Below are 26957 nucleotides of genomic sequence, written 5' to 3'. Positions count from 1 at the left end.
ACGTGGGCTCATTCAGGACTAATTGAACCTGAGTGTGTGTTTGCTAGACCCTTGCTGATAAAGACACATTTGTCTTCCCTCTTTGTCCCTCCACCTCTACACCTTCAGATAAGCATAAATTCTTGCTGTCGTCTAGTAGTACTTCAACAGCATCAAGCTCCCTCGCCCTCTCCTATTTAGCTGTGAATCAGCAAAGCTTTTTCACAGAATGGTGCACTTGCTGTATTGCTTCCTCCCTTCCTCCCATCATACCTCCTAGGTCCGTGAGGCAGGGACATTGTCTTGTTTCTACATTTGCAAAGCGGGCGCTGCTGCAGTCTAAGTGACTAGTGAATGGTTCCTGTATCTGTCCCCTAACAGGGAAAGAGGGGTCTGGTACAATTATAGGAAAGTGTTCAAAGTATCACACCTCCGGGTGTATTGGGAAGCAGCACAGGCATGAGGCTCAGAAGGCCACTGCTGCTCCTCTGCACTCCTTCCTATCTGCTTGGGCTGGTCTGAGTTCATCTATAGAAAGGGAAAAATACAGTTTCAGAGTGAACCCTGGGGAGCACTAGAGTCTCATCTTAAACCAAGTTTCCTGGGGAGCGAAGGCAGAATGCCCACCTACACCCCCAAATGCAAATCCTTTCCCTTAGGTAGAAAAATATAGATCCCCTCCCACTCAAAGGAATGGGGTCCTAGTCTTCCACATGTCCAAGGACATTTGTTTTCCATCCCCATAATGGGAAAAGACTCACCTTCCCTCTAACAGCCACTAACAGACAGTACCATCAATCTTTTTGAGACCAAATCTTAATTTTTCTGAGCCTCCAGAGGCTGAGATCAGTTGGAAAAAGAGATGTGCTGTTTATCTCTGTCACTGCAATGGAAGCAGGCAGGTTTCTTCTCTGGCAATATGTCCACTGCCTTCCACTGAATTAGTTGGCACTAGGAAGCTCTTCTGGCAATTAATCTTGCAACAGTATTGAGATCTCACCTGGTTCAGGAATATGCTTCCATCATCTCAAAGAGTGAGACTAGGATAGAGCAACGTGGCCAGTGTAAATGTTAAAGCATTGCTATGTGTGGAGGGTAAATGTGTTCACACACTGCTTTATAAATGGGGATTGTTGTTTGAGTCGTGATGTGTCAGTGAACAATTGGGAGGGGGAAGGGTGCACATTTCAACCCCCTCTTGAATGCCGTGTCACATAGATCTTATGTCTACTGAACTGCACCCCTGTGACCTAAAGAGGTACATTGCTGCGAACGTATCCCTGGAGAGGGAGGCATGTGAGTGCCACAGGCATGGTGCCAGACATGTAAAACCTGGTTCTGCCGAGGACAGGAAAACAGTCCTTTTGTAAATGGTCTTTTATTGACTTATAAAAATTGCAGTCCATTTAGAATCACTGCTCTCTCAGGGGAAGATCTGACAAAGCCAGATTTCTGATTCAGAGAAAAGCGAGAGGAGAACTTTACAAAGAGAAAAGTTAGCTGAGAGTCTGAAACAAGCCTGAGCAGTAGATTCTTATTCCTTGCTGAGGCACTTCTTTTCCAGGCTGTGAGAGTGCAGATGGACAGGATTATCACTTGCCCCATGGAGGTAAATAGGAGCTGACGAGGGAGTTTTTGTTTTTGTTTCATGCAGTGTTGCCCTGTAATAATGGCAGCTGCTGCTGCTGCATTGACCTGATTTCCTCGATCCTGCATTACCTCGGAGCTTTAATGCTAAAGCCTGGACCCCATTATCCATAAATTATCCTCCCATGCCTAGGCAGTGCTGCAACTTGCATGCTCAGGCTTCCTTGGCTTTTTCAGATCCACTTCCCTCCTTATCGGCTTGGTACTCCAGATTTGAAAATGCTGCTTGCGTCTAACCTTGAGCAGGGCCCTCTGTTGCGGGACAGCTATTGAGAGTTATGTGTAGTTGTTTGATCTAACAAACCAAACTGATTTGTAATCCAGACCTCCAAATGCCCCTGCAGCCCCTGTATCCTTTTAGGGAATGGAGAGATTACTCCGATGCAGTTGGTATGAAGATGCAGTTCTTATAGCAATAGTTCAGTGGTTTGAGCATTGGCCTGCTAAACCCAGGGTTGTGAGTTCAATCCTTGAGGGGGCAACCTAGGGAACTGGGGTAAAAAAATCTATCTGAGGATGTGGTCCTGCTTTGAGCAGGGGGTTGGACTAGATGACCTCCTGAGGTCCCTTCCAACCCTGAGATTCTATGAAAAATCTCCCTCCTGGTTTCTTTTAAGCTCATATCATTATTGTTACATGGTTCCTGTATCCATATCACTTTTGTCTTCAGGTCATTGTGTTGCTTTGCTTCAGGAAAGTGGATGTGCATAAAAGAGACCCAGATTCTTTTCTCAGATAATGAATTACAAGTTTAATTAAATCTTGGAGATATTTTATTTTATATACGCCTCTGTGATATTAACAGCAGTAAGATCCATTTGCATGCTCATTTAGAAACCCTTTTAAAATTGCATCTAATTTTTTTCCTGTCTTTTACAGAATGTGTGGATTTATTTAATTCTTATGAAAGGGAATAATATGCACAGCCCACCTGCTTTCAGCTTTCTCTGCCAATGCACCTTACACCTAGCCTGCCCCACCCTCTCTTACTCTGTCCTGCCCCACCCCCTCTAATCTCTGCTACTGTCTAAAATAGCGCTCCCTGTTACTAATGCCAGGCCTCTTCTGAGCACACTGCTAATTGTGCCAAATTATATAGAGGTTTTATGGTGTAGACAGAAGCCAGCTAGGGTGCGATGACTAAAGTCCTTTCTCTTTTGACCTATATCGGGATTGGAGCATTATTGAGAGGTGAAAGGTCAGTATGCTCTCTGTAGCCTCACATAAATGCCAACCTTTCCTTCTGGTCCTGCACATGAACCTTAGTGTCACTCTAGTGGGCCACAGTATGAAGCATGACCCAGGCAGTATTAGTTACTGCTGTTTAATTTTTAAAGTGGAAGACCACCAAATAATGCAGGGGAGCGAGGGGGCAAATTGTGGAGCTAGATCAGGGAGCTTCTGCCATGATCCATACTGGGGGATATTACTCGTTTTAAACAGAGGATTAAACATTGCGTTCCAAAATCTTACATCTGGTAAAGAGATTCACATCTGGAGGACTCAATCTGTGCATATTTCATACCACAGTAAATGTAAGCCAGTAGAACTACTCCTTATCGGCATCAAATTCTGTTTTAATAAGATTTTTATTGAAGACTAATGTGACCCCTTGCTTAAATCCTTAGTCCCTTACATCCATTTGCCAAGGAAAGCAAAAACTTATTTCTGCTTCCGAGTTGTTTTGGGTAATGGGAGATCGGGCTTACTGCTCATCCCGAACGCTTCCACTGGATGCCATCCTGCTCCTGCTTTGTCTCCTTTCTTCCCTCTGTAAATCAGGAGAGAACATTTCACAGCCAGAATGGCTGCTTCTAACAGGCCTGTGCTGGATCGCTGCTTCTGTGCCTGAGAGAGATGTGAGCAGATGGCATGTGTCAGAAACCCCACTTTCCTAGAGTTGGGAAAACAAACTGCATTCCAAGAAAAAACATTTGCATATGTCTGCATAAAACTTTTTTCAGTGGGGAGCATTGCTGCATTAGAAGATGGCTGGTACCCACGGAGCGCTGATGGGACAAGACTCCAGCCAATCAGCTTTCTTGCCTTTCAACATGATTCACTTGTTTGAAACTTAAGCCTTAGACGAGGCTGATGTGTCTGAGCGGGGAGCCTCTGGGAGGTCTTGTTATACTTGCCTGGCTGTTACAAGGCTTTCCGTTCATGGCACTAATCTTTGTTTTCCCCTCTCTCTGCAGGTGCTGCTGAGCCAGGTGCACCGGCTGCGAGCTCTTGACTTGTTGGGAAGATTTCTGGACCTGGGTCCCTGGGCAGTTAGCTTGGTGCGTACAATGTTGCACTGGCCCTTTGAAAGGGAGAGATTTTTTTACAGTGTAGACAATATGGTCTGAAGGATGATTTATGAATGCAGGGTGTGGAAAATAGGCCCTGAGTTTGGAGCACTGATCAGGATCTGACAGCAGTCAGATGGCCTTGAGGTCAACATCAATCAGGTTTTGCCAGAGCTTAAGCAGGATTTGGAAGCTGCTAAGAGTCCTTTATGTTTAGTCCACGTCAGCTTTAGTCCACGTTGTCCATGTTTTGCTCCTTCTTTTCCAGCTGAGATTATGAATAGTGATGGCTTCTGCATAGAAGTACATGTGGAGATACAGACAGCATCTAATGGGCATGTGAGACCTATGGAACTAATTATCCAGATGAAATGAAGTCCCTGAACCCAAGTAACAGTCATGAGCATTTCCTTTTGCTAAGAAACAAGTTCACCCCCAGGAAGTTATGGGATCAGACACATTGGTTTCACCTGTCCTTCATGCCTGGGGCAGATGCACTTGAGAGGATGGCAGCTTGGATTGAGGGAGAAGGTCAAACAGCTGGGCTTGGTCTGAACTAGCTATAACTGGGCAAGGAGCAGTTTGGGGGTTGTTGATTGATGTTTTTAATATATAAAATATTTTCATTAACAAAGTAAGCGTCAAAAATGGCTAGGGTTGATAAACTGTCATATAAACTAAATTAAACATGGAACTAGCCAATTGTCTATCATCCCCCTGGTCACTTGACTTGTATGCTGTATCTCTTTTGCCTTGTCCTTCATCCATTTGGTCTTTTTAGATCGTGTGAGCTGTCCAGGGCACGGACAGCCGCCTTCTGCATTTGGAAAGTGCCTAGCACCATGTGGGTAATAAATACGAATGGAACAGGAGTGTCACTTGAAATACAAATGTTAATGATTTCAGGTGCCTTCTGTTATCAGAGGGTGCTGGTGAGACTTTGACAGCAGGGAATGAACAAATCCTGTGATGGGACCTTTGCAGATTTTTCTCTTTCATCCTCCTCCCAGACTTGTTCCCACACCACTGAGGTCAGATTCTGTTCTGCACCTTCCAGAAGCATAGCACAGAAGGCGTAGCCCTAGGAGGGAGGGGGTCAAAGGTGGCTTTAAACTCTCTGGATTGCAAGCTGCTGTGGGGGCAAAACATGAGCAATTCGAAATTACTGTAGCCTCCCTTGTGCTCCTATGGCCTGCATTGTAAGCCAGACTCACCACAGCAGTGTGTGCAGGGGCGGCTCTAGCGATTTCGCCGCCCCAAGCACGGCGGCATGCCGCGGGGGGCGCTCTGCCGGTCGCCGGTCCCATGGCTCCGTTGGACCTCCCGCAGACGTGCGGAGGTCCACTGGAGCCGCCTGCTGCCCTCCCGGCGACCGGCAGAGCGCCCCCAGCGTCATGCCGCCCCAAGCACGCGCTTGGCGTGCTGGGGCCTGGAGCTGCCCCTGAGTGTGTGGTACATCCCTGGGGCCTCCTTCACTAGTTTTATACCAGGGGTAGGCAACCTATGGCACGTGTGCCAAAGTTGGCACATGAGCTGATTTTCAGTGGCACTCACACTGCCCGGGTCCTGGCCACTGGTCCAGGGGGGCTCTGCATTTTAATTTAATTTTAAATGAAGTTTCTTAAATATTTAAAAAACCTTATTTACTTTACATACAATAATAGTTTAGTTATATAATATAGACTTATAGAAAGAGACCTTCTAAAAACGTTAAAATGTATTACTGGCACACGAAACCTTAAATCAGAGTGAATAAATGAAGACTCGGCACAGCACTTCGGAAAGGTTGCCGACCCCTGTTTTATACCATGTTTGGCCTATGGCAGCCCAGTGCAGTGCCTGTGAAGGGAGGAATTCTGCCTTGCCCCCTGTGGGCTGTTTACAGCCCTTATACATCACTACACCACTGGTGTAGCATATAGGTGCTGGAGTAGGGGGACAGAATTCATCCCTTCAGGTTTATTTTGCACTGCACTTGTATAGACTATCTACAGTAGCCACTCAGTAATGGTGAAATGCTAAACAATTTAACTAGCTATGTGTCCTCCTGCATGCTATTAGTCTCTAATACCGTACAAGTAGCTTAGTTAAAAGCCTCTGTAAGTGTGGAAGGCATGTATGATTTCCAGTGGAAGGACTGTAATTAATGAGTTTTTGCAATCTGTTTACTTGTGGGAGCAAATAGCCCCATCTGAGGGAGGAAAGTGGCACGTCATGAGGCGTGAAGAATCACATGCTGTAACGAATAAAAGCTGGTGCTAAATTAACTCTTCATCTCAGTGGGCCAGATATCTGGGGACATCCAGGAATAAAATCAGCGATAAATAACTACTCAGGAGTCCCCTGTTTACTATAAATGGATGATACTAATTTCTACCAGATTTCCCATATGTGCCATAAATATGTAGCATCTATGTAAAGGGTGCAATTCTGACACCTGTCCAGCTCTCCTCCTGCCGTGGGTCTTGGAAACCTATGCTAATTTGCTGTTCTACCTTTCTCCTCAGGCTCTCTCTGTTGGCATTTTCCCTTATGTGCTGAAGCTGCTTCAGAGTTCAGCTCGGGAACTGAGACCACTTCTTGTCTTCATCTGGGCCAAAATTCTTGCGGTGGACAGTGTGAGTAATCTTGAACCATTACTGCTCTTTGTTTGTTTCCAGAAACATCCTTTATTGTTATCTTCCTTAGCCAATTGCTTTAAAGTTAGAGGCAGACAGTACAATCTACTATGAAATGCAGGAGGTTGAATTTAAAACCAATGTATCCATTTAGTAGGAGTTCCCACCTGCGAAGTCACTAGTGCGTTAGTTACCTGCTGAGAATTTCTGAATGTGAAATCCCCATTGATGCAGTGACAAGCCTGATTTGAAATGGCTCATTTAGCTCCCTGCCCAGTCACTGGACTTTTTGCAAGTGATCACCAGCTCATTAAGGAAGTTATTCCGATCTGCATGAAGTGAAATGTCTCTTCTCTCAGTTTATCCCTCATTCATGCTGAAATCTCACTTTACTTGGAAGAAATTCCATTTTTCAATCATGCTTTTTTCTGTGTAAGGGTGACCTACGTTCTGTGGGTACGTCCACTCTTAATAACAACTTGTAGAGTACAGACGCTGCAGGCCCAGCTAGCACAGGTCTAAGTAGTAGTGTAGACAATGAGCCATACCTTAGGTGAGTAGAGTGCTCCGTACACCTGAACCCGCAGGGTACACAGTTCTCTACACGCCCAAGCAGTACCACCTACGTCTACACTGCTGTTTTTAGCAATCCAGTGTCTTGCTGCCTCCCCGCTGCGTCACCCTTTCTCTGCCATAGTGGAAGTCTCCGCCAGCAGGGAAAGGCTCTGTCATGGGGAAGGCAGCGGGGAAAGGCTCCGGCAGCTGTTGCATGTAGCTACATACAGAGTAACAAGTGTGGACGCAGCCTGCTGTCACTGTGCCGTATAGCTACACATGTAGTGCCTGTAGTCTACATTCTGCTGTAAGCATCGCCTATAAGTGCTGTAGGTAAATGTCTGTTACAATGGCTTAGTCCATATTGAGGGCTCATGCTCTGTTTGCTAAACTGGTTGAGAACATTTGGTCAGGCTTTGCCTCCACCCGGCAAGAACAGTCTCCAAACTCATCTTAAACACGTGGTGATCATCAGCATCTCTAAAGCTGTCCTAGAAATAGAGCAAAACTAGTTCTTTGGAGAGTTTAGCTACCAGTGTTGCCCTAAATCTAATCTGGTCTTGTTCTCTGAGCTGCAATGACAGCTGACGTTGGTGGGCTTGGAAGTGCTGAAGAGTTCAGAACGGACAGGACACTGGGCTGCTTCTACACGGCCCATGATTCTGGACTTCTCCCTCTCACGACACACACTGGTACCTCTTTAGCATCCTTCAGGACAAGGCTTAAAACTGGGATCATGATTTTTGAAGATGGCCTTAATAAAGACTCTGGTTTTTGGTAGAAATATTTGAACAGTTAGTTAATTGCAGCTGCAAATGTGCAGTGATACATGTAGTTTCCTGGTTTGACACCTACAATTAATTGCAGGTTCAGTTATTAGTTGACGTAAAATTGCATCAACTGCTTTTTAAAGTTGGAGTCTTCCTGTTTTAATGTTGGTTGGTTGTATATTTTCATGATCTTTTCTCTTATTTGTAGCATAAGGAATGATAGTGGATTTGTTGGAATTCTTTCTCTCTTGATCGAGCACTGTCCTATTTAGTTTTATAAATATATTTTAGTTAACATCTTAAGAAGCTTTCGAATGGCAAAGAAAATTAAAATTATTAATCTTAAAACTCATATTGAAAAGCTTAGTTTTGATGCATGCTCCTCCATGCAGCTTCAGCCCCAGACACCGGTACAATACATAATAGGGATATTGTAGAATCAGCTTAATTAGCATGCACCACAATGGAAACAAACATGCCAGTGAAGGGATTGTCCTGCTTATCAGAGGAAATACTCACTAATTTCAGGAACTGTTTTAAAAATAAGCCTAGAATCATCCTTCCAGCCTGGACTGGGCAGAGACTTGCCTAAATGCGCTTGATGAGACATCTTTGGCTTGTTAAGATGATCAAAAGACTGTGTAATGATTATGCCCACAATAAATATTAAAATCCCTGTAACTTTATAGTACATTTATCTTCCCCCCCATCCTCATTTTCACCCTCATCTCTCTAAGAATAAAAATGACAAATATGTAGTGCAAGACCAATATCTGCAGGATCCAGAAATGAAAGGGACAAAAGGGGTAGAGGTAATGTAGCTCTTAGTCGATAGATACAGCAGTGTGTCGGGTAGTGTTTTGACTGTGCAGAGCGCTCTCCTATGTGAATGTAGTGCTTTCAAGGATAGCTATTTTATAAGATTTATGATGGAAATGACAACTGCAGGGGTATGCCCTGAGAATGTAAGTGAAAGTATTCTCAGATGCTGAAGGCAGTCATGAAAGGCTGTTTTCCATTGTGTTGACTGAAGGATTAATTAGACTGCACTGAATCACTACTGCTACAGTGTTAGAGTACAGCAGGAGTGTGTATGCGTGAGTGGGCAAGCCATGAGAATATTCTCGTATTGGCCACATTTCTAACTGGAACTGTTTTCTTACAAGGGCGGGTGTTACATCGACCATCCAGGCAAAAGCCATGGCTCCCTATTTTCAAACACTTTCCCAGAGAAGCTTCCTCCGGGGTGGATTGATTTAAATCAAAGTTCTCAAAGTGATTTAAATCACCAATTTCAATGATGATTTAAATCAGAAAACAGTAAACTTGGATTGAAATAATACATTTTAATCTAGTTTTTTATTTGTACTTTTTAGTGATTTTTCTTAAAGAAAGGTTGATTCTCATTAGTTGGAAATTCTTAAAACATGTTGATTTTCAACTAAAATGTAGCCTAAATATGGCACCTCTTTTGCTAAAGTGCATATACTCTATCTGTACATATTTATTTAAGCAATTATAAAGCTTAATATACATTTTTACATTCTTTATGATAGAAAATGGTAAATGATGCATTTCTTATTTTACGAGGTGGTTAATTATTTGCTCATGATTTGTGTCAAGCTGTATTTGGCTGGAATTTGGAATTCAGTTAAAATGCACAAAAACAGCATTTTAAAATTTTTATTAGTTAAATATAACTACCTTAAGTGTGCTGGGTACATAAGCAAGACAAAGTTTATCAAAACATATTTTCCATTTAAAACTATCTGTAGTTGGTGTATTGAACTGATTGATTCTGGTCACCATGTCCTTCACAATTTTAGAGCTAGTAAATCTCATCCTCTCACATCTCATTTTTATTCATAGATTGGTAGAGGAAAACAAGCTTTACTGCTTTTTCAACTCCCAGTCAGTTTCTCAACTTTGAACCAGTTATTGAACTAATCTAATTGAATAAACTGAAATGAAGATAATAGTCCCTCTGCACCTGCAGAGGAGACTGCTGCTGTCAAAAGCTGTTTTAGCCATTCAACAAACTCTGGCTACAGGTTCTTAGCAATGACTTCCACCGGTTCAGTGGTATGACTTACTTGAAAATTTTAGAAGCAAAGGTGCTGCTTTAATATTATTTTTTAATTTAATTTAAATGATTCAATAGATTATAGTAAGTTTATACTTTAATATGGGTTTTTAGAATTTGAAATTTTATTTTAAATAGCATTATTTTAAAAAGAAAAAAATTTACTTCAAAATTTTAGAAATCTGATTTTTTATTATTATTATTATTATCCAACCTGCTTTCTCCTGGTTCTAATTTGATCAACACTGTTTCCTTCATCTAGTTTTGCATGTATGTGCGTCCTTCTTTCCTTTCAGGAAATTATTACATTGACATGAGCCGCCAGAGTTAAACTAATTGCTTAATCATGTTTGTTTTTGCTAGTGGGGTATAGTTACCTGAGGCTCTTTTCCTGCCTCTAGTTCCCCTCAGAGGTTTTTGCCTTGTGCTCTGGAGAGCAGACTTTGCTGCTAATTTTTTATTATAGTTTTGGTTTTCTCCCTCCATGCATGAGCAGTGAAACAATAGAAGTAGCCTGAGTGAAAACAGGCAAAGGTGGGTGTGTTCTGCTCTCTTGCATTTGTAATATACTATGTCATAGAATCATAGGGTTGGAAGGGACCTCAGGAGGTCATCTAGTCCAGCCTCCTGCTCAAAGCAGGACCAATCCCCAAACAGATTTTTACTCCAGTTCCCTAAATGGCCCCGTCAAGGATTGAACTCACAACCCTGGGTTTAGCAGGCCAATGCTCAAACCACTGAGCTATCCCTCCCCCTAGATTGATTAGAAGATGCCCTCAATTAGTAACTACCTGGTTTAGGAGTTGTACCTTTGTCATTTAAGTTGCAGGAAAAAGCAATCAGATGTAATAGAAGAGTTGTCTTCTAAGCAAAAATATATCTGTACTGTGAGTGTTCTTAAAAACTTTTTAGTGTCTGAATATATTTGCTTTAATCCTGTATATATGCAGACATTTGCACTGAGGTATTCATTGATGACTCTAGCTATCCAAGGCTGAGTTTTGTTGGAGTGTTTCCAGCCAATCTACCCCCTGTGCTATACAGCATACGTAACTGTATGGCATGCTGCAGTATATGAATAGCAAGGAAACTGGTATTAAAGAGTCCTTGGAAAGGAGGTCGGGCCAAGAATTTACCCTGTGTTAAACTGGTATAATTTGTTGGGCAGCATTCTCCAAATCTTAAATATCTCACTTAAAAAATGCACACTACAGTCAGTGAGAAAATTAACCCCCCAAAATATTGCTCTTCTGATGGAACCTCCAGACTGTCAAGGACAGCCAAGTTACCCAGCGAAGTGTAACTCTGTTGGGATCGTCGACGTTACAACCAGTAACTTTGTAGAAAACAGGGAAGTACTAGGTATGGTTGTGTTAATTTAATCTCTACTTAAAACAATGCAGCAAGAATTCAGTACCCATAAAATGGGAAAAGACAACAGCAGAAAAAGAACTTTAAGTTTCTAAGAGTTTAAAGACAGTGGAGAGTAACAGTGTGAGATTTTCGAAGGGTTGCGCTTTGGCCCTTTAAATGGCATTTTTAACTGCCAGCTGAATGTTCTTTGCTAGCAGGATTTGTGAGGAGCAGTGGCATCTTGTGGTCAGTACAAATGCTCCAGATAGGTATTCCCCAGGGATAATTTTACATGGCTACACATTTTTTGTGCTCTAGCCCTTCCCCCACCACTGGAAATCTTTTTATTGTATGCAAGTGCTAACCTTTCCCACCTACCTACAGCACGTTTTGTGCTTGTGCCTTTATTATTCACAAGTACAGGGTGCGAAGTAGGGAGATGTTATTGACACTGAATATTAATATTGTTCTCAGGCATGGCATAGAGAACATATTAGCAAAGTGTATGTTTAAAGCTATTCTGGAGTTACATGATTTGCTTCCCTCCCTCTGGCCTCAGATGATTGGCTGGTGCTGGCAGCACGTTGGGATGCAGTGAAAGCTGGGCAGTCTTTTCTTAGCTGGCATCTGCCTGCCTGCACACTGGTTTGAGACGACTTTGTCTTTCTAAGGGGCAAAGATACGAAGAAAGCGAAAAATGTTGGGAAGAAGGAAACCAGCTCTCCTTTTGCACAGTGTTACCTATGGTAGCTGCAAATTGACATTGTTCATTCCCTCGCTTCTTTAGTCTGCTGCAAACCGCGTCTTTTGTTGCTTCAGTAATGAAATATTCTCTTGCATCTTTGTCTTTCCAGCCCCCTCCTCTCAACAATTAGTTTTCCTCCCTAGTCCTCCATTCCTGATTAAAAATACATGATGCTGTCTCTGGCATGAAACATACAGCAGAATCGCTGCCACAGGGAGAGTTAAAAGCAAAGCCAGATTTCCACTCAAAATTGTCACTTTAGTGCTATGTATTCTTGTACTCTGACCTTAATATGTCATACCTGGAGCCTGAGATTTCATGCTAGCAAAAAGGGAGCCCCGAGGAGAGGATCCTGGTGATGATTACCAGTATTTGAATCCAGGCTGCCTGCTTCTCCTGTAATACTGTTCCTAGGAGCCTTGATTTCTGCATATTGTGCTGGGGAGAAAGATGGTGGGGTTCATCTGCCAAGCATTTTTTGTCACATGTCCAGAGAGCACGTTACAACATGATAGTGTCCTATCCAGACTGTGACATAGTTTGGTCTTGCCTATGTAGATGAGAGTAAATCATGTTACCAAACTGTGTTCCAGCCCCAGGTCAAGGATGGAATAGGCCAAGAAGAATGGACAGTCCCCCACCCCTCAGAGATCAGCTGTCAATCAGAGTGAAAACTCATTGATACAGGTCACCGTAGGGGGAACATGCAGTGTGCTGAGTGGGAACTTCAGTCTCCAGGATTGTCAGTCCTTGCACCTTTCAGGAGCAGTACCTTCACCTGAACAATATAGTTCCTTGTGGGCATTTATTCACGATTCCAAGCCACCAAATAGGATGTCATTATTAACAGTCTTTGCTCATTAGAAATACAAGATTGGAAAATCAGAGATTACTGGTTAAGATTTGGCATGTTTGGGGAGAGACGTGTAGAGAGAGCTTGCAGAACATCTGCATGTGATATGTTTGCCAGTCAGGAACACTAAAAACAGACAGAAAACTAACACACAACCCTTCCTCCCAGTCTGGGTAGGTAGTTTGTGAAGATGATGTGCTTTGAGATGATGAGATGATCAATGTCTGGGAACCTCTAGGCATTTGTCCAGGACTTAGACTGGCCGTGCAGATGAATATGTAGCTTTATGTGTAGGGGGTGATGTGTAGAAGTTACCAAAACATCTGATCTGCAGAGAGAAATTCAGCTCTTGTTCTTCCTAGGCTGGGACAGCAGCCATCAGCAAACCAGGTGGAGAATTAGATGAGAGACTTTTGAAATATGTAATTTTATTTTGGTTTTGTAAATGTCAGAAATCTGATTCATCAGATTCCTCTTGTTTTCCCTTTAGTGGCTCGTAACTACCATGGTGAAGGTATGCCATGGAACAAAGGGGAGTCGAATGCTGCCTTTCTCTCTAGGGTGCTTTGAAGAACCAGAGGGCAACTTTGCAGTTTGTATTCCTTTCAGATGCCAACATGCAGTGGAACTATTTGCTTTAAATAACACGAGGCCCTGGTCACCTCTTCATACCCAAGAGTCTTTGGCTGCAGTCCTGACAGGGAAATTTGCTCTTACTTTTGTTTCTCAAATGAAAATGGGATTGAGAAAAATGATTAAGACATGAAATATTCATAAATCATTGGAGGCAACAAGAAGTTATCTCCAAGTTATTGTACTCATTGTTTTTCCTTCTCCCTGTCTCGTTTTTCAGTCATGCCAAGCTGACCTTGTGAAGGACAACGGTCACAAATATTTCCTTTCGGTCTTGGCAGATCCCTACATGCCAGTAAGGACAAAGAGTTTTTCAGACTTATTTAAAACTTGCTTAGGTCCTCTTTGCTTTTATGCTGCTATGATGTGGTTGGTGCTATTGGTGGGGATGAAATGGGAACTGTGGGTGTTTTGATAAATGGACTGAAGTGCTATCTAATTTCATGGTACCTTCTGTAGCTACCTTTACTGGTATTCTGTTCAGTATCATCCTACAACAGGATAGCCCTCTAGCAGTATACATTAGGGACTATTCCCCCCCCCCCCCCAGTTTCTCTAGTGAGAAAAGCACACAGCTGTCACAAACATGAACTAAATAGGGCACTGGCCTTTTCTGCACTAATGCTTTTTAAATCCTGAACGTAAATGAAAAATGCAATGGAATACAGAATAGTTCCCAGTCACTCAACCCCATGTAAAATATAATAGGATTGCTGCAAATTATTTCTTTTAAATGGTCTATTTCACTTAAAAATGAAACATAAAGTGGCCGTGTTGCCAGCCTGATGACATAACCAAGTCAGGCATTTCAGAGCTGCAGCTTAGATGTGTGGGATAGCAGGAAATTTCTATCTATCTTTTTTTTTTTCTAAAGCTGTGAAAGTATTCTAGAAACCCTTGGGTCTCTGGCTGCCTCCTTTCTACATGTCAGGCTGTTTTCTGTTAGAATTCTGATTAAAATCGCAGCCTCTCAATAGAGCCACAGCCAAGCAGGCCAGCCATGCTTCCTGTTTTCAGAGAAAGGAGGGGGGCAAGTTTCATGGCCTGTTCCAGACACTTGTCATTAAGCAACTCCAGAACCCAATTATAAGTTTTAGGTTCTCGAATTATCACGGTTTCAGGAGATTCACATCAAAGAAGTCAAGAAGGCCAGCATGGTCTCTCTCCTTTCAAACAGTGCAGCATACAGTCGTTCTCTGTCCTGTTTAAAGATAAAAATTAGTTGTGGGTTGTTTTGTTTTTAAGGCTGAACACAGGACTATGACTGCTTTCATTTTGGCTGTGATTGTCAACAGCTACAATACAGGGCAGGTGAGTCCCAACATCTTGATCTTTACAATGCTTCTCCTAAGCCTGTCTCTGTACTGTGACTTTGCTTTGATGTGTCACCAACTGACGTGCATCAGAGCTTACTACAGAACTGGGAAGTTGCAGGGGGAGGGTGTGGGACTAGGCTACAGAGGGAGTATGTGCACAGCCCCTGGAAATACAGGTTGAGGGCACACGTTGCTGAACAGCATCCTCTGTAAGCAGTACACGGACATATTATTAAAGGAATCCTACATGGTTCTCGTCAGCTGCAAGCCTGGTGGCTGTGATGTGGGTCTTGGGTTGGGAAGGGGTTTAAAGCCAGGAAAATGGTATGAGCCATAAATCATGGGGCTCTGACAGGTGCAAGGAGTATTGCCAATGAGGAAAAAAGCAAGTTTATTGCATTCGGGAAGCATTTGTGACATTAACAGTTGCTTGGCTGGCTGTAAGAGCACACAGGTGACCTCCCCAGACTCTTCATAGCGCACTTGTGCAAAGCATCTTCAATAACATTTTGCAACAAAACTAGTATCTAACCATGGAATAATTCTGTTCTCTACATTGCGTCTGTCCCCTCTCTCAAAATCATTTTGTTGTTTAATGGTGAGAGAGGAAAGTGCCTGTCTTTGAATTGCACTGAACTGTGTTTTAGGAAGCCTGCCTTCAAGGAAACTTGATTGCCATCTGCTTGGAGCAGTTAAATGATCCACATCCTCTACTGCGCCAGTGGGTGGCGATTTGTTTAGGACGTATCTGGCAGAATTTTGACTCAGCAAGGTGGTGTGGCGTGAGAGACAGTGCCCACGAGAAGCTCTACAGTCTCCTCTCAGACCCCATCCCAGAGGTAATGTTTTAAGTGTAGACGTATATACCAGTTGGGCTGGAGCCGTTTTGAGTGAGGGCTACAAAACAATTTAAAAATCAGTATCTTCAAGAAATCTCATGAATTGATAGGTTTCTGGTTTAAAAAAAAAAGCTTTCCATTATTTCTGCAGGAAAGGTGCTTAAGCCATGCAAGATCTGGATCAGGAAAAGCAGAATAAATGCAAAGGATTATATAGTCCATGAAAGAGGGTTTTCAGTGTGATGACTTTAAATCCAGGGTTTATACAAGCTCCACATTTGTTTGCTCACTCCTGTGTCAGAAGCCCTTCAAAACTCTGTTACCACAACTCACTGTATTTCGACAAGTTCTCTGATCCGTTTTGTCTAAATCTAAGAACTGTTCTCAGCCTGGTGGATGAAAAAATGCGATTTTAATGGAATGCATGTTTCACCTTTATGAAAATACTGTCCAAGAAAGACGAGAATCTTGTGCCAACCAACATTGTGATTGACAGACCCTCTGAGACCCCAGTGAAATTATATTCCAACTGGGAGAAGGAAGCTTAGAGATACAGGGCAATATCAATGTGCAGTTATTAAAGTTTAGATTTTCTTCTTTTAGTGATTTAACACTTCCCAGTCTGGGCACCCACAGCCTCCTTTCCTTTTTCCCAGGTTTTTCCCCACCTGCAGATAATTGTCATGCAAAAGATCAGGTGAAGTGTCCTCAAGGCCATCAACTTCTCTTGTCAATCAGCCAGATCAGATCCTTGCTGAGTTATGAGGCACATGCTCCGGAGGCTGATTATGCTGCCTCCACAGCATTCCCAATCTCAGCCAAGGCAGAGAATAAAGGACCACACTTGATCCCAAACCCTGGGCCTGTGTGGGGTGTGGCTGACCCTTCTTCCATTTTTAAGTCATCTGCTCCCTTTCCATGGTCCCATATCAGATGGTTGAAGGTTTTAGAGATCTCTAGTGTAAAGGGGACCTAGGCTCTCAGTGACAATTCCGTATTCACCTTTATGCTGTTAAGCAGAGGGTTCTTGACAGTGCCCATTGAGAAATCACCAAAGGGAAAAGCCACGTGACGTTCCAGGGAATAATACACACTTCTGCACACAGGAGCATTTAGAATTGCACCAGGATAAAACTTGGCAGTGCCCCTATATCTGTTTGTCTTTCTGGTCTTTGGGCTTCTTTCCTGGCCTTGAACTTCCCAACGTAATCTCTTATTCTGCCAACTCGGATCTCTCCAGAGCCAGGCTACTGTGTTGGATAAATGGCGTAGCCTGGCTTTGGAGAGATCCGAGTTGGCAGAATAAGAGATTACGACGGGAAGTTCAAGGCCAGGACCAGGTAGGAAAGCAATGGTGATCTTTTATTTTGTCTCTCACAGGTTCGCTGTGCTGCAGTCTTTGCACTGGGCACATTTGTGGGCAACTCAGCTGAACGGACTGATCACTCCACCACCATTGATCACAACGTGGCCATGATGCTGGCACAGCTCATCAACGATGGGAGCCCCGTGGTTAGAAAGGTACAGCAGGAGGGACATAAGGAAGTGAGGAGGATTAATGCTGGTGGCCTTCACAATAATGCTAAGAAGAGTTAATTGTGTGTGTTGCTGGGGAAGCAGACTCTTTGTTCAGTGGATTTCTTCCTAGGCATTCATGGATTTCATTCATCTGGAAGCATTTGTTCAAGCTCTCTGTCCTTTGGCAGCTGGTATAGATACATACTTCCTGCCCAGGGACAACACACAAACATGGTTCTCCTCAGTGAAAAGAGCAGCGTAAGTGACAGCTGTTGGCCAGGGCTGTAGCCAGGGCTGGGCACGCGGACAGCTGCCCAGGGCGCAAAGCCCCAGGAGTGGAAAAACGATGGGAAAAAAATGGTAGGGGGCACAAATATGCTTGCTTGCCACATCCGGCCCGCGGGACCATCCTGCCCGGCCCCCAAGCTCCTGGCCCGGGAGGCTAGCCCCTGGCCCCTCCCACGCAGCCTCAGCTCACTCCCTCCCTCCGCCGCCGGCGCAGTGCTCTGGGTGGCGGGGCTGTGAGCTCCTGGGGCAGTGCTGCGTGGCCTGGCTCCAGCGCAACCAGCCACTAGTGCTCCGAGCAGTGCGGTAAGGGAGCAGGGAGCAGTGGGGGTTGGATAGAGGGCAGGGGAGTTCGGGGTGGTGGTCGGGAGGCGGGGGGGCGGAAACACGGGGTTGAATGGGGGCAGGCATCCTGGGGGAGCAGTCAAGAAGGAGGAGGGGCTGGATGGGGAAGGGGTCCCGGGGCAGTCAGGGGACAGGGAGTTGGGGGGGTGGATGGGGCAGGGGACAGGGAGTGGGGCCATCAGGGAACAGCGGGGGTTGGATGGGGCAGGAGTCCCGGGGCGGGGGGCAGATAGAAGGTGGAGGCCAGGCCATGACCCCCTCCCCTAACCGGCCCTCCATACAATTTACAAAACCCGATGTGGCCCTCAGGCCAAAAAGTTTGCCCACCCCAGTTTAGCCTGTTGACTACTATGATTGCACGCTCAAAGCTGTAGAAATCTGATAGCTTTGCAGAGTCGTTTTTCTGTAGTTGGCCTTGTAGGTGAGGAAGCACAGGGTTCCCCGTGGGTTTTAGGATCAGGTGGGGGAAGACCAACAAATGGTCAAGTTGACCCACCAACAGTAAAGTACACTTGCTGTTTAAAAACATCGGTCATTTTTTCTGTAAGCTTATCACAGAGTAACTTTTAATGGGTGAGTGGGGCTTGGGGGGTTAGAATGTGAGCGGGTGAAAACTATGCGGCTGCCAACTTCTTTAGGAAACCCTGTGGGGCAGTGTTGTGACTGGCCTTTGTTAGTGGAGCAGGAGTTTCTGTCAGGAGTCATTTCAGCGGGCTGGGGTGCTTTCTCAGCTGCTTTGGAGTTGTCCCTTGGTTTTATAGCTCATACTCAAATCCCCCATGCGCACATGCCCTCAAAAACAAAATTGCCTGGGTCAGTTGGACTCTCCTCTCTCATTTGTAATGGAATCTTTGCATTGTGAAATTGATGACACAGTGTACTTGCTCTCTTGGTCCCAGATGACCTCTTCTCATTGGTTTTCCCTTGTTTTAATCTCTTGCCCTCAGAGAAACTGCTGAGAAGAGTTTCCTTTAGCATACGTGAGACTCTGGCAGCAAAGGCTGCTTCATCTACAAATGGATACCACCGTCCCAATGGAGCGGCATCGATTTCTCCAAATCTCTTAATTAAAAATTCCTTTAAATAATGGAGAGTTCAGTCTTTTGCTGACTATTTGTATTTCTCTCTCCTATCCCTGCTTGCAAAGTTAAGAAACAAGCTATGAAAGGGTTATTGCCCAGAACCTAATGAGGAGCCTGGCTGCCCAATGGCTTCCTGCAAATGGTTGTGTTATAGCTATTCATGTGCTTCTGCTGGTAGTACGGATTCTCTGTGCATCATGGGTTTCGGAATGCCAAGGCCTTTTGTGTCGATGATTTTCTGGTTTCATTTCCTGTGAGGTTTATGTAAATGTCAGTCTCCTCTCTGTTTTATGCTGCTGGCATGCAGAATATAGTTGAGTCTCAGAGTTACAAACACCAGAGTTACAAACTGACCAGTCAACCACACACCTCATTTGGAACCAGAAGTACGCAATCAGGCAGCAGCGGAGACAAAAAAACAAAATAAAAAACAAATACAGTTCAGTGCTGTGTTAAACATAAACTACTAAAAATATAAAGGGAAAGCAGCATTTTTCTTCTGCATAGTAAAGTTTCAAAGCTGTATTAAGTCAATGTTCAGTTGTAAACTTTTGAAAGAACAACCCTAACATTTTGTTCAGAGTTACGAACAACTTCCATTGCCGAGGTGTTTGTAACTCTGAGGTGCCACTGTAAGGTTGTGCTGCTTTCCATAGTCTGCAGACAATACATTTAAACGGGCATGGAGAGCATGATTTGGAATACTGCGTAGCCACAGTGGTGCTGGCCATTGGCAGCTCACTAGATCGTAGGCACATGCCTCTGGGAGCGCTTCAGTGTTCGGCGTTCCAGGGTTGTCACAATGAAGCACTAATGCCATTTGCCATCTGCCCTGAACGTCAGGAAATTCCATTTCCAAGGCTGCGGCTCTGCGGAGTCTCAAGAATGGATTTTAATAGGCATGGCATTTCATTTGCTGTACAGCATGAGGAATCCCCTGGAAACAGAAATGTACATGGTACATAAAACATATTGTGTAACATAATAACCAAATAATAAAAAGACCATATATTAAAACAGGCTAGTTCAGACCACAGTATATTTGCTGTTTAGCAATGCACCATGAGACCAGTTCACCTACCCCTTCCCTGAAGCCAGTGCCTGAACCAGGAATAAATCTGTCAGAGGTTAGTGAACTCATTTGTATGCTGGTTCTTTGAGTTTGAAATCAATGCAGGAGTGGGGGCAGGGAAAGAAGCCTATGCACTTTGGTGTCTTATCCAGAATCCTGACTCTTGAGATTTCTATCTGATTTTGTGACTTCCTCTAGAAACAAGAGCTGTGTTCTGTACGGGTAATGCTCTGCTGTTTGTTACGGTTTTGATAGCAAAGTTTTACATTACAGGACTTTGGGTTTTAAATTAAATATTAAATATTAATTTGTTACTGGAAGCATAAAGTGTATGGCAGCCCTATGGGAGGAAGAAGGGAGGGGCTGGGAGTGCAGTGGAGAGAACATGACAGCTCCATTCAGTAAAGAGACCTTGTTGCTTTCAAAAACCACAAGGAAGAATAATATGGTCTGACTGAGCAGTAATGTCTTAGTCTCTTGAAGTTCACGTGTTCTGACCCTCCATTATACAACAAAGGCAGGTTAACTGCTTGCTGGGCGTCTGGATTGTTCCAGGCAGAACCCACCTGCCAGACACTGCCAAATTGTTCCTGGCAGGATTCACTTGCCAGCAGCTGCTCAATCATTCCAGACATAGCCAAACTTCCTGTTTATTTAGCTGGAATATTAGTTGCACAGCAGGGGCTGTGTTGAGCCAGCAATGAGAGGTTAATTCTTTGTCCTTATTCCACCAACATCTTATGCTTCGGTTTATTCATTGGTGTAACTGTTTTCCAGTGTGCACAGTCTTTGGAATACGTAGATCTCTCTTTTGGAGATTTAGGCTGCAAACTGGTGTTAGCAAGAGACCACAACTCTCCAGCCAGTCAGTTGGTCTGTCTGTCTGGTGTTTCTAAGGGGCCTAGCACCACAATACCTAAGAGAGGGTCTAAGTGTTGATATCCACTTCCCCTCCTCCTCTCTAGGGCTCCCATGTTGGAGCCATTGAGCCAGAGAGAATTAAGCGGGGTCCCTTATCAGACCCCAGCGTCACCCCTACATTAGCCAGTGTTGGTCCTAGTAGATTAATATAAGCCTTGTTTTCTCACCTGGGCTGACCATGCTGCCAAGTGTAGGACTCAAGTTCCAGTGTCCTTCATGGTGAGAGCTCAACAATGGCCTTGGCAGCCTATTGGTGTCTCTCTAGCTGAGTTTAGAGTGAGTGTAGCGCAGGCAGCAGGAATCCAGCTCCTTTCAGCAAGTCACATGTCAACAAATAGTGGTTTGGCCTTTGCCACCAAGAGCAAGAGTCCTGCTCCTTCACACAGTTCATTATTTCACTCCAAGAAACATGTGCCTCTCGTGAGCAGGTGGCAGCTTGTACGTGAGAGGAGGGAGCTGTGTACAAGACTCCAGTTCTGTTCTTTCTGTGGCAGTACATCAGTTTGACAATATCAGGCTGAATCAAAGAGTGTAGGGGTGCCTGGCCAGGAATAAAAGACCTTTTGTTATGAAGAATTCATTTTGAAACTCAGCGCTCTGGCTTTCTTCAGTTCTTTGCACTGAAGTGAAGGAAAAATCAATGCTTCTCCAAACCAAGTATAAAAAAGTGCCCTCATCCCCACTCGAGGTGACAGATGGACATTAATTTTGTCAGAGAGCTGGTTTCACAGGGGCTTTATTCTGCCTTATTTTTAAATGATAAAAAGATGCTCACAGAAGAGAGGCTATTCCCCACCATGTTAGCTCAGAGTAGAGGAAATTTGCTACCTCTGCCATCTTGCCACTGGTTTGTTGGGTTGGGCAGGGGGAGGGAGAGTTAAGAGGGGATTTTGTATATTCTTACTGCTGTAGAGAGAGATGTGCACGCTGGATCTGTCAATAAGCCTCCTGTATCAGCATAGGTCAGGTTCTACACATCACTGTCCAGCAGTTCAGCAAGGCCACTCCATTCTTGTTAGCAGGCTGAGGACTGAAATATACAATTTTCCTGATTTTAAAAGCATTACGAGAACAGATTCTTGTATAACTCCATACCCTGCCTGTTTTTGAGATCTGAGCTACCTCAAAGAAAGTAAAGACCCTGAGTCTTGTTGGCGAGTGACTTCACTGAGAAGCTGCATTGTTTTGGGGGGGGGGGGTTCTTGTGGGAGCCTTTGATGTGGGGAGCAGGAAAATGTAAGTGAATCAGAAGAACAATCGAAAAACCCTGGATTTTATTTATTTCTTTGTATGCAGGCTTACTTGGGGTCTGTCAATCTAGCATTGCTTTCAATGTAAGATAATGCACTCTTCTGCTCAGAGTCCAGCATGACTTTGCTCTAACAGCAAGCTCTCGCTAGAAGGATGCCTCTGTCCATCTGTGTTACTTATAGGACTTTCTGTTGCATTCATCACCAGAGAAGATTAGCATCTCTGAAATACAGCGTCTGTCTACGCTGCAGTTCAAGCCCATGCCTGAGCCCTGGCTTGAGCCTAACCCCCTTTGCGCATACACTGCAATTGCACTAACCCAGGGCTTGAACCCAGGGTCCCAGGACCCTGTGGGCTGGAAAGTCCGAGCTCGAGTTAAGCAGGGACCGAGGGTCTGAGCCCTATTGCTTTGCCGTGTAGACGTAGCCCCGCTTGACTCCGGTCCCAGGAGTCAACTGGAATTATTCCATAATTCCATGAGACAGTTTCCTTAGTCATCTCTATCCCAACAATCTGCAATCCATTCTATTGAAAATGGAAGCCACCCCAACTTTGCAAACGGCAGCAGCTCAGGTCCGCATTAACCCATTCTGTTCTGATCACCAATCTGCAAGCACACGGTCAGAGACCCTCCTCGGTTTGCAATGGAGATGAAACCAGTCAAGCCTTTTGCAAAGCAAGCTGCTTCCCGGTCACATGCAGGGCAGGCAGTCAGGTTTTCCCGCAGTGCATCATGGTCCTAGGGCTAGGGCTAGAGCAGGGCAGGGGGTTGGGGGAGAGCTAGGGACTCTGGGTGATGGCTACTTTGCCTTGGGTCTACACACTGCAGTGTGAATGCCAGAGCCCTAGGTTCGAGCACGGGTTAGAAGAATCTTAACAGAGGGTTAAAATACAATGTAAACACTCAAGCCTAGGGCTCCCTACCATAGGTCAGCTGACTCAAGTCCCACTAACCCTGGGTTTATGTTGCAGTGTAGACATACCCACAGAGGGGCACAGAGCGATCCCCTTGCGTTTCATGGGAGAGGAGCATTTGAGTAGAGATTTGTGCCCTTCAAAAAGCATATTTTGTCCTCTGCAGTAGTTTGTATTGGAAAAGGCAGTTGTAGAATATGCTTTGGATGAACTTAGCAAGTTATAGCTGCCATGTCCTCCTTCGAGTGATAGTCCCTCTGTATATTCCCCATGTGGATACGCATGTGCGTGAGTCTGGAAATTCTTCAAAGCAGTGTCCATTGGCCTGCACATGCGCCGTAGCTCTCCTGGTGCTCCCAACCGAGGGTATAAGAGGAAGTGCGGGTTGACACGTCTCCAGTTCCTTTTTAGCAACGCATGGCCTGAGTCGGAATTGTATCCTCCTTCACTTGGTTGCATAACGTATAAAAAAAAGTTCCTCCCCTAGGGGGTGTCACAGATCACTCCACATGAGCACAAGCTGCCTCCACGGCATCCCTCTCAGATGTTCTGCTGCAGGACATCTGCAGAGTCGCCCCTTGGAGTTCTATCCACAGATTAGCGACGCACTACGCTCCAGTTCATGTCTTGGCTGAGGAGGTAGCAGTGGGATGAGCAGTATTGAAAGTGTCTTTGCTACCAGCTCCCTCGCACCCAGCTCCAGGCTGAGCACTGCTTGCTAATCATCCACACGTGGAATATACACAGGGACCATCCCTTGAAGAAGTGGTGGTTACTTATTCTAACTGGAGTTTCTTCAAGATGTGTGGTCCCTATCTGTATTCCACCACCCACCCTTCGTCCCCTCTGTGCTGGACCCTGTTGGATTTGTGGTAAGAAAGGGAACTAGAGAGGCGTCGACCCACAGTGCCTCATACACCCTCTGTTGGGAGCAAGAGGAGCACGGCTGCGCATGTGCGGGCCAACAGACACTGCTTTCAAGAATTTCCAGACTTGGGCATGTGGCGCACATGCATACCCGTGTGTGGAATACTGATAGGGACCGCACAGCTGGAAGAACCTCTAGTTCAATAAGTAACCTCCTCTTTCATAGGTTGCAGTTTGACAAACTATAGTAGAATTTGTGCAAACTCTGGTGGTCTCATTGGCACTCCCCTGGTGCACGCAAGCCTAATTTACACTCGTGTCTTTGTTAAAAGCCCTTTTACTTTGGTTGAAGCACAGCACAGGAATTCTAAATCAGAGCTTGTTCCCTCTGACTCTTCTTTGAATTTTTGCCGGAGTTCTGTTCCAAGCAGACAGTGGTCCATCTGACTGATGCACTTTATTTCTAATGGCAAATTCCTTGTCAGGCAGTGGTTTCTGCCTAAAGCAGGCTGTTTTTCCTGACAGAAGAGAATCCCTGCATTTTCAGTGAATAATATCCCCTCTGCTTTGGTTGTTGGGTTTTGGTGTTGGGTATCCCTTCTTCTATATTGTGAATTATTCTGGAATGGCCTATTGACCAGGTTGTTCCCCCTCTTTCAGTGATGTCTGTTCCTTGCAGGCAGTTGTTTGTTTCTGACACGCACACTAATCAAAGGTCTGTTTCTCTCTGCTTTCTATCCCCAGGAGCTGGTGGTAGCTTTGAGTCACCTAGTGGTTCAGTATGAGAGCAATTTCTGCACTGTTGCCTTGCAATTTATGGAAGAAGAGAAGAATTATCCTCTGCCCTCTCCAGCTACCACAGGTACATCCTTTCGTCTGCTCATGGCCAGGGGCAGTTTTGATCCTTATATAGTGCTTGGGAACCTTAGCTGAGGAATTTGATTGAATGACCAACAGGCATCAGTTCTAGTGATGCTATGGGCAACTCTCTCGCCTTTTTGGCACTGTAATGCATTTTACTGCAGAACCGCATCTCAGGGAGATCTCCCTCTGAAAAGACTGAGATGTGCTTCTGGCTCACCGGGGAGTCACGGAGACTGAAATCCCTGCTACCCTGAGAACAGATTCCTCCAGGTGCATGTTAAAGCATGTTGTCAGTACAGTGCGGTGAAGCTTGGCCCTTGCTTTGGCCCTGCTGCTACCCATGTTGCACTTGTTGGATAAACAGGGGACTTGAGGCTCTCAGGCTGTTGAATTGATGCTGCCAAGGAGAATCCTCGTTGTTCTGCAGTGAGCCAGTCCAGCTGTTTGTTACTTGAGAGGCTCAGACAGAAGACCGTGAAGACCTTCATATTGCTGTGTCCTGTTGCAGTGGGGCTGCATGCTCCAAAGCCTTTGGTTTGTGATCCTGCTCTTCAGTGCTTGATGTGCTGTTTTTTCCCATTCCTTTCTTCCTTGTGTATTTTGCTTCATTTGAGGAACTGAAGGGTCTAGAGAAACTGTTGCTGGCCCTTCATTTTTTAGAAATTTAAATAAATTGGAACTCACCAGGAATAACAGAACTGTTGCGACAGGAACGTGCAGAAGAGAAGATGAACTATTTCCGCAATGATAATTAATCACTTCTTCGTCTGACGTAGTGAATCATATTAGAGAACTAGTGTCCCCCCATTTGTCCTTTTTGCTGCAGAAAATAATCATCCCTTATAATTCCATAGCACTTTTCACCATCTAGAAGGAGGCCAAAGGACTTTCTAAGTGGGATATTCAGGAAGCACCGCTCCCGTCGCTGTGGTGGAATGGGACAGCTGTTCTGTAGCAGTAACATTATGTATGTGCTGTTAGGAATGGGAATGAAGCATGACTTTTCCAGTTGAAATTGCAGGTATTCAGGGCATGAAGTGAAATTTGGCCAGGAAAACCAGGATTAAATAACCCTTTATTATGAAAAATGTTCCCAGATTGTTAATGAGCAGAAGCAATCAGCAATTCAGACTTAAGGATCTAGAAGATGTCCCCTCCAGCACCATGTTTGGGCATTAGTTTGGTATTGGCTTGGAGGGAAGAATCACCAAAACCACCACCTGTAGCACCCTGTTTTTCTTATTGTCTTTCATTCAGGGACTGACAAGGCTTGGCCCTGCTTAGTGTATGGAATATATAAGGACTACAGACCAAGGAACATGGAGTTTTGTGCTTTGTATGAGCAGAGAGGATTGGGGCAGGGGGAGTAAAGATACCAGCCCTTTATCATAATTTGCTCTTTGTTTAAGGACAGCTTGCAGTGACTGAGCACCCTTTTTATCAGTAGTTGGTTTTAAATTGTTTTAATCATTTGCACTGATCACACTACATTTCTGTGGGAAGGCTGCTCCCCAGTCTCTCTTGTGATGGCGTGTACATTGGTTAAACTTTGTCCCCACAGAGTGTGGGAGTTTGACGCCAGTGCGAGATGGTCCGTGTACTCCGAGACTTCGTTCCGTCAGCTCCTATGGGAACATACGAGCAGTCACCACGGCTAGGAACCTGAACAAGTCTCTGCAGAACCTCAGCTTGAATGAAGAATGTAAGATGGCTGTCAAAATTCTTTCATTTTTCCTTACCTCGTGTCTCACGTGAGACTTTGTTTTATTTTGTCCCTTTGCCAGTTCTTCCCTGCTGTGAAATCTCATGTGGAAAGCATCTCGAGCTGACTAGGTGTTATCACATGGTATCTAGCTGCCAGCCCCGAGGGGAGATATGGGCAACCCTTTAACCTTAACAGGCTGAAATTCTCTGTTCAGTAGTATTGACTTTATAAGCTACTGGAGACCAACCAGGGCACCTTCTGATGCACGGGGTTTTCACCAGCCTGAGTCACTACTGAAACCTTGATGCTTACCCTCTAATTAAATATGCAGTGTTCAGAAAGAGGGCTTGGTGGATTTGCTTTACCAGAGGAATTTCTCTTCACTTGTTGAATATCACAGGGTTCATAACAATCAGTTGATGCTTGAGCAAAAATTGTTCTTTTGGTAGT

General features: G+C 44.6%; 1 protein-coding gene across 7 annotated transcripts in view; it reads left to right on the top strand.

Moving 5' to 3' along the window:
- The window catches only part of RPTOR (regulatory associated protein of MTOR complex 1), a 284447-nt gene that overhangs the window by 183612 nt on the left and 73878 nt on the right, over positions 1 to 26957 (top strand). For all 7 annotated transcript variants that reach the window (XM_044983138.1, XM_044983137.1, XM_044983135.1 and 4 more), the window contains 8 exons: positions 3825 to 3908; positions 6425 to 6535; positions 13748 to 13822; positions 14773 to 14838; positions 15491 to 15682; positions 17063 to 17203; positions 24683 to 24800; positions 26364 to 26504. In XM_044983138.1, the coding sequence (XP_044839073.1) occupies positions 3825 to 3908; positions 6425 to 6535; positions 13748 to 13822; positions 14773 to 14838; positions 15491 to 15682; positions 17063 to 17203; positions 24683 to 24800; positions 26364 to 26504 (928 nt within the window). The remainder of the gene's footprint in view (positions 1 to 3824; positions 3909 to 6424; positions 6536 to 13747; positions 13823 to 14772; positions 14839 to 15490; positions 15683 to 17062; positions 17204 to 24682; positions 24801 to 26363; positions 26505 to 26957) is intronic.

This window comes from Mauremys mutica, chromosome 12 (genome assembly GCF_020497125.1).
Source record: "Mauremys mutica isolate MM-2020 ecotype Southern chromosome 12, ASM2049712v1, whole genome shotgun sequence".
Classification (NCBI taxonomy): Eukaryota; Metazoa; Chordata; order Testudines; family Geoemydidae; genus Mauremys; species Mauremys mutica.
Note: the sequence above shows the minus strand (reverse complement) of the source record. Positions and strands in the feature narration are given on the sequence as shown.